The 11,713-nt window shown below is 48.9% G+C and overlaps 1 protein-coding gene across 2 annotated transcripts in view; it reads right to left on the minus strand.

Moving 5' to 3' along the window:
• ESRRB (estrogen related receptor beta) overlaps positions 1-11,281 on the minus strand; it is a 34,534-nt gene extending 23,253 nt beyond the window's left edge. The window contains exons 1-2 of one of the 2 annotated variants that reach the window (XM_077267535.1): positions 10,614-11,281; positions 5,727-5,789 (exon numbers count right to left, since the gene is read on the minus strand). In XM_077267535.1, the coding sequence (XP_077123650.1) occupies positions 5,727-5,746 (20 nt within the window). In that variant the 5' untranslated portion in view covers positions 5,747-5,789; positions 10,614-11,281. Of the gene's footprint in view, positions 1-5,726; positions 7,000-10,613 lie in introns of those variants that run through there. The other variant, XM_077267534.1, reaches the window with a different exon arrangement.
• Positions 11,282-11,713: the final 432 nt, after the last annotated feature.

Genomic DNA, 11,713 nt, shown 5'->3' on the forward strand with positions numbered 1-11,713 from the left:
CTGGACACAAACTGGGATCCTCTGTCGGACACGATATTCTCAGGAATGTCGTGTAAACGAACCACATTCTGAAAAAACAAAGGAACCAGATCGGAAGAGGAAGGCAACTTAGGCAAGGGCACCAAATGGACCATCTTGGAAAAACGATCACACACCACCCAGATGACAGACATTCCTTGAGACACCGGAAGATCAGAAATGAAATCCATGGAAATGTGTGTCCAAGGCCTCTTCGAGACGGGCAAGGGCAAAAGCAACCCGCTAGCACGAGAACAACAAGGCTTAGCCCGAGCACAAGTCCCACAGGACTGCACAAATGACCGCACATCCCGTGACAAGGAAGGCCACCAAAAGGACCTAGCCACCAAATCTCGGGTACCAAAAATTCCCGGATGCCCTGCCAACACAGAGGAATGAACCTCGGAAATAACTCTGCTGGTCCACTTATCAGGAACAAACAGTCTGTCGGGTGGACAAGAGTCAGGTCTACCAGCCTGAAATCTCTGCAACACACGTCGCAAATCAGGAGATATGGCCGACACGATTACTCCCTCTTTAAGAATACCAGCTGGCTCCGAGACTCCAGGAGAGTCAGGCACAAAGCTCCTAGAAAGAGCATCAGCCTTAACATTCTTCGAACCAGGCAGGTACGAGACCACAAAGTCAAAACGAGAGAAAAACAATGACCAACGAGCCTGTCTAGGATTCAGGCGCTTAGCAGACTCGAGATACATCAGATTTTTGTGATCAGTCAAGACCACCACATGATGCTTAGCACCCTCGAGCCAATGACGCCACTCCTCAAATGCCCACTTCATGGCCAACAACTCCCGATTACCAACATCATAGTTCCGCTCAGCAGGCGAAAACTTCCTAGAGAAAAAAGCACATGGTCTCATCACAGAGTAACCAGAGCCTCTCTGCGACAAAACAGCCCCAGCACCGTTCTCAGAAGCATCCACTTCAACCTGAAAGGGAAGTGCGACATCAGGCTGGCACAAAACAGGCACCGAAGTAAACCGGCGCTTCAGCTCCTGGAAGGCCTGGCATACTGTTATGATCCCAATGGCAGAGGATCTCAGAGATTACAGCAAAGTCTGCAAACATAAATACCAGCTCATAGGGAAGTGGTAACTAGGCTGACCATATACCTGATCCTAGCACAAACAACTAACAGTAGCCGGGGAACGTGCCTACGTTGATTCTAGACGTCTCGCGCCAGCCGGAGAACTAACTAACCCTATCAGGGAAAATAAGACCTCTCTTGCCTCCAGAGAAAAGACCCCAAAGTTATAATACAAGCCCCCAACAAATAATAACGGTGAGGTAAGAAGAAAAGACAAACGTAAGAATGAACTAGATTTTAGCAAAGAGAGGCCCACTGACTAATAGCAGAAGATAGTAAGATGACTTATATGGTCAGCAAAAAACCCTGCAAAATATCCACGCTGAATATCCAAGAACCCCCGAACCGACTAACGGTGAGGGGGGAGAAAATCAGCCCCCTAGAGCTTCCAGCGATATCAGGAATCACATTTTGTACAAGCTGGACAAAAATATGAACAATGCAAATAAACAAAAATAAGAAAGCAGGACTTAGCTTATCTTGCAAAGAACCAGGACCTGAAGACAGGAGCAAACAGAAATGAACTGATTACAACGATGCCAGGCACTGGACTGAGAATCCAGGAAGTTTAAATAGCAACACCCCAGGCCTAACGAACCAGGTGAGTACCAACCTGGGAAAAGACAATTCAAGTGCCAAACCACTAGTGACCACAAGAGGGAGCCAAGAAGTATAGTTCACAACACCTAAACAGTAGAAATCCCCCCAAAAGTGACCCCATATTGGAAACTAGACCCACCAAGGAACTTATCTAGATGTGTTGTGAGATCTTTGAACCCCCAAGTGTTTCACTACAGTTTATAACGCAGTCATGAAAATAAAAATTAATTTTTTTCCCACAAAAATGTTTTTTTAGCCCCCAAATTTTTATTTTCTAAAGGGTAACAAGAGAAATTGGCCCCAATTGTTGTTGTTTAATTTGTCCTGAGTATGCTGATACCCCATATGTTGGGGTAAACCCCTGTTTTGGCACACGGGAGAGCTCGGAAGGGAAGGAGCACTGTTTTACTTTTTCAATGCAGAATTGGCTGGAATTGACATCGGACGCCATGTCGCGTTTCGAGAGCCCTGATGTGCCTAAACAGTGGAAACCCCCAATTCTAACTGAAACCCTATCCCAAACACACCCCTAACCCTAATCCCAACCATAACCCTAACCACACCCCTAACCCTGACACACCCCTATCCCTAATCCCAACCGTAAATGTAATCCAAACCCTAACCCTAACTTTAGCCCCAACCCTAACTTTAGCCCCAACCCTAACCCTAAGTTTAGCCCAACCCTAACCTTAACTTTAGCCTCAACCCTAACCCTAACTTTAGCCCCAGCCCTAACCCTAAATTTAGCCCCAGCCCTAACTGTAGCCCTAACCCTAACTGTAGCCCTAACCCTAGCCCTAACCCTAGCCCTAATGGGAAAATGGAAATAAATACTTTTTTTTAATTTTTTATGTTTCCCTAACTAAGGGGGTGTTGAAGGGGGGTTTGATTTACTTTTATAGTGGGTTTTTTAGCTGATTTTTATGATTGGCAGCTGTCACACACTAAAAGACGCTTTTTATTGCAAAAAATATTTTTTGTGTTACCACATTTTGAGACCTATAATTTTTCATATTTTGGTCCACAGAGTCATGTGAGGTCTTGTATTTTTGCAGGAAGAGTTGACGTTTTTATTGGTACCATTTTTGGGCATGTGACACTTTTTGATTGCTTCTTATTCCGATTTTTGTGAGGCAGAAAGGCAGAATGACCAAAAACCAGCTATTCATTAATTTCTTTTTTTTTTTTTTTGGGGGGGGGGGGGGGGAGTTTATACCATTCCACGTTTGGTAAAATGGTTAAAGCAGTTTTATTCTTCGGGTCAGTACGATTACAGCGATACCTCATTTACATTATTTTTTTATGTTTTGGCGCTTTTATACGATAAAAACTATTTTATAGAAAAGGTAATTATTTCTGCATCGCTTTATTCTGAGGACTATAACTTTTTTATTTTTTTTGCTGATGATGCTGTATGGCAGCTCGTTTTTTTGCGGGACAAGATGCCGTTTTCAGCGGTACCATGGTTATTTATATCCGTCTTTTTGATTGCGTGTTATTCCACTTTTTGTTCGGCAGTATGATAATAAAAAAAACGAGGCAAAAAAACAACACTTTATTTTTTTTTTTTTACGGTGTTCACTGAAGGGGTTAACTAGTGGGACAGTTTTATAGGTCGGGTCATTATGGACGCGGCGATACTAAATATGTGAATTTTATTGTGTTGTTTTTTTTTTTATTTAGATAAAGAAATGTATTTATGGGAGCAATATTTTTTTTTTCTTTATTTAGGAATTATTTTTTTTTTATTTTTTTTTTACACATTTAATTTTTTTTTTTTACTTTTTTACTTTGTCCCAGGGGGGACATCACTGTATAGTGACAGGTCGCTGATCTGACACTTTGCAGAGCACTGTGTCAGATCAGCAAACTGACATGCAGGGCTCCTGGCTTACCAGCGCCTGCACTGAGCAGGCACTTGGTAAGCCACCTCCCTGCAGGACCCGGAAGTAGCCCCGCGGCCATTTTGGATCTGGGGCCTGCAGGGAGGAGACGCTCACGATGTGCTCACCTTGTACCGATCGTCTCAGGGAAGCACGCAGGGAGCCCCCACCCTGCGCGATGCTTCCCTGTACCGCCGGAACACTGCGATCATGTTTGATAGCAGTGTGCCGGGGGTTAATGTGCCGGGGCGGTCCGTGACCTCTTCTGGCACATAGTGAGGGATGTCAGCTGCGATAGTCAGCTGACACCCGGCCGCGATTGGCAGCGCTCCCCCCGTGAGCGCGGCCGATCGCATATGACGTACTATTCCGTTACTGGGAATTAAGTCCCAGGTCACCTTGACAGGATAGTACGTCATATGGGATTAAGGGGTTAAATCACCCCACTTTCGCCGATTCAAAATTAAACAATAAAAAAAAAAGTCAAACATACACATATTTGGTATCGCCGCGTTCAGAATCGCCCGATCTATCAATTAAAAAAAAGGATTAACCCGATTGCCAAACGGCGTAGCGATAAAAAAATTCAAAACGCCCGAATTACGTTTTTTTGGTCACCATGACATATTATTAAAATGTAATAACGGGCGATTGAAAGAAAGTATCTGCACCAGAATGGTATTATTAAAAACGTCAGCTTGGCTCGCAAAAAATAAGCCCTCACCTGACCCCAGATCACGAAAAATGGGGACGCTACGGGTATCGGAAAATTGCACAATTTATTTTTTTTTTAGCAAAGTTTGGAAAAATTTTTTACCACTTAGATAAAAGATAACGTATAAATGTTTGGTGTCTATGAACTCGTAATGACCTGGAGAATCAAAATGGCAGGTCAGTTTTAGCATTTAGTGAACCTAGCAAAAAAGCCAAACAAAAGTGTGGGATTGCACTTTTTTTGCAATTTCATCGCATTTGGAATTTTTTTCCCGGTTTCTAGTACACGACATGCTTAACCAATGATGTCATTCAAAAGTACAACTTGTCCCGCAAAAAATAAGCCCTCACATGGCCATATTGACGAAAAAATTAAAAAGTTATGGCTCTGGGAAGGAGGGGAGCGAAAAACAATAAACGCAAAACCGAAAAAAGGGCAAGGTCTTGAAGGGGTTAAGGTTACCCATTACAATTGCTATTAGTATATATATGGCTTGAGGATATGTAATTATTGTATGCATGTTATGGGATTAAGTTGTGGGACCTACATGGTTTTACTTATGTTTTATGGTTGTAATTGTGTGTTAATAAAGTTTTTGCTTATTACAGTATCTAGAAGGTTGGCTCAAAGGGGTCGTGACATGGGGGCAGCACGGTGCCTCAATGTGTATGTGGCTCAGGTTAGTCATGAAACTGAAATTTTTTCAATTTATTCACGATTGTGTGTAATGGAGTGAAAACAGGACTATAACCAGGGACCGACCAGTACATGTGCCGGAGAGAAGAGCATAGGACTCTCTACACTACGAGCAGTCATGGTGGCACTCTCTGAGGGGCACTATCATCTTAAGATTCATCCAGGTCTCTACCCAGGCTGAATGGCTACATATTTCCTGCTTCATCGCTGGATACCGCCGACATTCTGGACTCTCCTGCTGAATCCGGGATGGGTGGGAAGTAAGCCAAGACCTAAACCAGGACCAGGACCGGAACTTGCTTTTCTGCAGGTTTCAGGTGAATGGATGAGCGGGCTTTAAAGTAATTGTTGCTGACCCTCCTGTTACATCGTGATAGTTGCAGACTGTTGGTAGATATGTGACTGAAATTTATCGGGGTCTCCAGAAGCCATGATCTTATCAATGGAGTCAGTATTATCCGCCATGATGGATAGGCGATAACTCATTTACCCTGCAGTCATCTAATATCACCATTGACAGCTTCAATATGGCGACTCAACAGGCTGAGAAAGTCAAGATGACCAGGAGACACTGCTATACATGGAGGGGGCAGTTACTTTTTCACGTACATAATCTGGCACTAATACTTCTCACACTGCCTGCGCTATTCCTTCTCTGTCCCCCACCAGCTGAATGCCTCTTATCAGTACAATGTCCCCATCTTACCAGCACTTGCAGAACTTCATAGAATCAGAGGCGCAAGTTTGGTCACATTCATTGTCCGTGGCCCTAAGAGAATACAGAAAGGCGTGAAGCATCGAGGACAGAGGCACAAGGAACATCAGGGACAGGAGCACGAGGAACATCGAGAACAGGGACATGAGGAACATCGACAACAGGGGCACGAAGAACATCGAGAACAGTGGCATGAGGAACATCGAGAACAGGGGCACAAGGAACATCGGGAACATGTGCACGAGGAACATCGGGAACAGGGGCACGAGGAACATCAGGAACATCAGGGACAGAGGCAAGAGGAACATCAGGGAACATGAGGGATAGAGACACAGGGAACATCGGGGACAGAAGCACGAGAAACATAGTGGACAGAGGCACAAGGAACATCTGGGACAGAGGCACGAGGAACATCGGGGAGAGAGGCACAAGGAACATAAAGGACACAGACACGGAGAACATCAGGGACAGAGGCATGGGGATGGAGGTAAGGGGAACATCAGCGACAGTGGAACAGGGAACATCAGGGACAGAGGCATGGGGCAACATCATGGGCAGAAGCACAGGGGACACAGGCACAGAACATCGGGGACAGAGGTTCAGGGAACACTAGAGACAGCGGCACAAGGAACATTGGGAACAGGGGCTCAGGGAACATCAGTGACAGAGGCACAAGGAACATCATGGATAACAGCATGGGAACATCAAGGACAGGAACATGGGGAACATCTGGACAGAAGCAAGCACGGGGGACACAGGCACGGGAATCATCAGGGACAGAGGTAAGGGGAACATCAGCGACATGGGCTCAGGGAACATCGGGGACAGAGGTACGGGGCACATCAAGGACAGAGGCACGGGGAATAAAGCCAAGGGGAACAGCATAGACAGAGGCACGAAAACATCGAGGACAGAGGCATCGGGAACATGAGGGACAGAGGCACAAGGAACATCAGGGATCGAGGCATGGGAAACAACAGGGACAGAGGCAAAGGGAACAATGCCAAGGGGAACATCGGGGACAGGAACAAGGAACATTGGGGACAGAGGCATGAGGAACATTGGGGACAGAGGCACGAGGAACATTGGGGACAGAGACACGAGGAACATCGGGAACAGAGGCACAAAGAACATCGGGGACAGAGGTACGAGGACAGGCAAGGGGAACAGAGGACAGAAGCACGAGAAACATCATGGACAGAGGCATGGGGAACATCATGGACAGAGGCACTTGGGACATCATAGACAGAGGCACTTGGAACATCATGGTCAGAGGCACTTGGAACATCATGGACAGGAGCACGGGAACATCATGGATAGAGGCATGGGGAACATCAGGGACAGAGGCATGGTGGAATATCAGGGGCAGAAGCACGGTGGACACAGGCACGGGGAACATTGGGGACAGAGGCATGGGGACAGAGGTAAGGGGAACATCGGAGACGGGCACAGGGAACATCGGGGACAGGCACAGGGAACATCGGGACAGAGACACGGGGAACATCAGGGACAGAGGCACGGGGACAAATTCAAGGGGAACATTGGCGATAGGGGCACAGGGAACATTGGTGACAGGGGCACAAAGAACATTGGCGACAGGGGCACAGGGAACAACTTGGACAGTGGCACAGGGAACATCGGGGACAGAGGCACAGGGAACATCGGGGACAGAGAATACAAGGGACAGAGACATGGGGAATATGGGGACAGAGGAACAACAGGAATAGAGATACAGGATAGAATCCCACGGTTTTCAGTATCAGCTCTACGCCGATGACACGCAGATCCACCTATCTGGACCTGACATCACATCCTTACTGACCAAAATCCCACAATGTCTGTCCGCTATTTCATCTTTCTTTTCTGCTCGCTTTCTAAAACTGAACATGGGCAAAACAGAATTCATCATCTTTCCCCCATCTCACTCTACCCCTCTACCAGACCTATCCATCAATGTCAATGGCTGCTCACTTTCTCCAGTCCCGCATTCTCGGTGCCTCGGGCTGATACTCGACTCTGCCCTCTCTTTCAAGCCACATATCCAAGCCCTTGCCTCCTCTTGCCGACTCCAACTCAAAAACATTTCCCAGATCCGTACATTCCTAGACCAAGAAACTGCAAAAACGCTCGTGCACGTACTCATCATCTCCCGCCTTGACTATTGCAACCTACTACTCTCTGGACTCCCCTCTAGCACCACTCTAATCTATCCTAAACTCTGCTGCCCGACTAATCCACCTTTCTCCCCATTATTCCCCAGCATCTCCTCTCTGCCAAGCCCTTCACTGGCTTCCTATTGTCCAGAGGCTCCAGTTCAAAACCCTTACTATGACATACAAAGCCATCCACAACCTGTCTCCTCCATACATCTGTGACATGGTCTCCCGGTACTTACCTACACGCAACCTTCGATCCTCTCAAGATCTCCTTCTCTACTCCCCTCTTATCTCTTCTTCCCACAACCACATACAAGACTTCTCCTGTGCTTCCCCCATACTCTGGAACTCTCTACTCCAACACATCAGACTTTCACCTACCACGGAAACCTTCAAAAGGAACCTGAAGACCCACCTCTTCCGACAAGCCTACAATCTGCAGTAATCCTCAGTCTACTGAACTACGGCATGACCAGCTCTACCCTCTCCTAGTGTATCCTCACCCATCCCCTGTAGACTGTGAGCCCTCACGGGCAGGGTCCTCTCTCCTTTTGTACTTGTGTGTGCCTTGTATTGCTCATGTTTACTGTACTTGTCTATGTATGCCCCTTTTTTCACATGTAAAGCGCCATGGAATGAACAGCGCTATAAATAATAATAATAATACAAGTAGCAAAGGCATAAGGCAAAATTGGGATAACAGCATGAGGAACATCGGGAACAGAGGCACTGGGAGCAGTGGGGCAGAGGCACGGGGACAGAGGCACTGGGAACAGCCAGAACAGAGGCATGTGGAGCAGCTGGGACAGATTCATGGGGAGCAGATGGGACAGAGGCATGGGGAGCAGTGGTAAGGGGAACATCAGCGACGGGTACATGGATCATCGGGGACAGAGGCACAGGGAACATCAGCGACAGGGACACAGGGATCATCGGGGACAGAGGCACGGGAAACATCAAGGACAGAGGCAAAGGGAACAATGCCAAGGGGAACATCGGGGACATAGGCACGAGGAACATTGGGGACAGAGGCACGGGGAACAGAGGCACGAGGAACATTGGGAACAGAGGCATGAGGATCATCGGGAGCAGAGGCACGAGGAACATCGGGGACAGAGGCACGGGGAACAGAGGCACGAGGAACATCGGGAACAGAGGCATGAGGATCATCGGGAACAGAGGCACGAGGAACATCGGGGACAGAGGTACGGAGGACAGAGGCAAGGGGAACGGAGAACAGAAGCATGAGAAACATCAGGGACAGAGGCACAGGGAACATCATGGACAGAGGCACGTGGAACATCATTGACAGCAGCACGGGGAACATCATGAACAGAGGCACGCACGGGGAACATCAAGGGCAGAAGCACGGTGGACATAGGCATGGGGAACATCGGGGACAGAGGCATGGGGACAGAGGTAAGGGGAACATCAGCGACAGGGAACATCGGACAGAGGCACGGGGACAGAGGCAAGAGGAACATCGGGGACGGGCACAGGGAACATCAGGGACAGGCACAGGGAACATCGGGGACAGAGGCACAGGGAGCATCGGAACAGAGAACATTGGGGACAGAGACACAGGGAATATTAGGGACAGAGGAACATCTGGGATAGATATAAAGGTAGCAGAGGCACAAGGAAAAAAAGGGGATAAAGGCATGAGGAACATCGGGGACAGAGGCTCTGGGAGCAGTGGGGACAGAGGCACAGGGGACATTGGGGACAGAGGCACTGGGAGCAGCCAGGATAGAGGCATGGGGAGCAGCTGGGACAGAGGCATGAGAAACAGCAGCAGAGGCATGAGGAACATAAGGAACAGAGTCATGGGGACAGAGGTAAGAGGAACATCAGTGACAGGGGCACAGGGAACATCGGGGACAGAGACACAGGGAAAAACAGGAACAGAGACACGAGGAAACGGGGAACACCAGGGACAGAGGCATGGGCAATATCAGGGATAGAGACACGGGGAACATCAGGGACAGAGGCACGGGGACAGAGGCAAGGTAAACATCGGGGACAAGGGCACAGGGAACATCGGGGACAGGGGCACAAGGAACATCGGAACGGAGAATATAAGGTACAGAGACACTGGGAATATTGGGGACAGAGGAACATCTGGGCTAGAGATACAGGTAGCAGAGGTATAAGGAAAAATGGGGATAAAGGCACGAGGAACATCGGGGACAGAGGCGCTGGGAGCAGTGGGGACAGAGGCATGAGGACATCAGGGACAGAGGCACTGTGAGCAGCTAGGACAGAGGCATGGGGAACAGCTGGGACAGAGGCATGGGGAGCAGCTGGGACAGAAGCATGGGGAGCAGTGGGGACAGAGGCACGGCGAGCAGTGGGGACAGAGGCATGAGGAACAGCGGGAGCAGAGGCACGGGGAACATCGCAGACAGAGGCACGGGGAAAGAGGAACATCTGGGATAGAGAGATACAGGTAGCAGAGGCATGAGGAAAAATGGGGATAAAGGCACGGAGAACATCGGGGACAGAGGCTCTGGGAGCAGTGGGGACAAAGGCATGGGGAACATCGGGGACAGAGGCTCTGGGAGCAGTGGGGACAGAGGCATGGGGAGCAGTGGGGACAGAGGCACGGGGAGCAGTGGGGACAGAGGCATCGGGAACAGAGTTAGCAGAGACACAAGAAACATAAGGGACAGAGGCAGGGGAGAGCAGCGGTGACTCAGATACTTGCAGATAGAGACCTCACCTCACAGTCACATTCCAGCACTGTGGAGTCCACCGGGAGAGAGTCTAGGAATACTGAAGAGACCTGGAGATGAAAGATGTGAAGTGCGGGACACGGCTCAACTGCCAGGGGATAAATAGGAGGAGGAAGGCACAACTTGGCAAGGGAGGGGCACTGCTGAGAAAGCCATTATGGGATCACAATATCATAGACGGGAGATAGGCAGCAGAGACATGATTGACAGCCTAAAGTGACCCCATGCACCCATTACAGGGCAAAAACCCTCCACAATGTCCCCATACGCCTAGTAAAAGGCACTTGACCTCTGAGGTGGCCTCATGCACCCAGTACAGGGCACCAACCCTCTGATTTGACCCCATCCACCCAGTACAGGGCACCAATCCTCCGAGATGACCCCATGCACACTGTACAGGGCACTGACTCTGCATGGTGACCCCATCCACACTGTACAGGGCACTGACTCTGGGAGGTGACCCCATATGCCCAATACAGGGCACTGACTCAGTGACTCTCCATGGTGACCCCATCCATTCAGTACAGGGTACCGACCCTCTGGGGTGACCCCATCTGCCCTGTACAAGACACTGACCTTACGAGGTTGCCCCATCTGCCCACTAAAGGGCACTGACCCTCCGTGGTGACCCCATCTGCCCACTACAGGGCATTAACAATGTGTTGGTCAAGCATTTTTTAGAGCAGATGTTTTGAAATGCTAGATATATGGTGAATGAACTTTACAGTCTCGGACCCCTGAGCGTGCAGCTGTCAAGCAGAAATCAGCTGCTTAATGGTCAAGTTATGTTTGTGCTGTGAGGGGCCACAAGGGACAGAGCTGGGCGACCACTGGACTCGTGGGAGGAGAATGAATTTGCTGCTGAGAGTTGAGTGAACATTGGTAATGAGCAGCTTTTAGTCAGAAGACAAGGGACTGCGGGAGCAGAGGGACCTTCACTCTCTCCAGTGCAGGGTAATGGACATTACTGGAGGAGAAGCGCTCAGCCATCACACTGACCCTTCAGATGCCAAAATCCCTTAATCCCCACAGTGACCTCTGCTGTACTGTACTGCAGGATGCGTATGCGGTGACCCAGGCTGTACTG

The sequence above is a fragment of the Ranitomeya variabilis genome, chromosome 1 (assembly GCF_051348905.1).
Source record: "Ranitomeya variabilis isolate aRanVar5 chromosome 1, aRanVar5.hap1, whole genome shotgun sequence".
In the NCBI taxonomy this organism is placed as follows: domain Eukaryota; kingdom Metazoa; phylum Chordata; class Amphibia; order Anura; family Dendrobatidae; genus Ranitomeya; species Ranitomeya variabilis.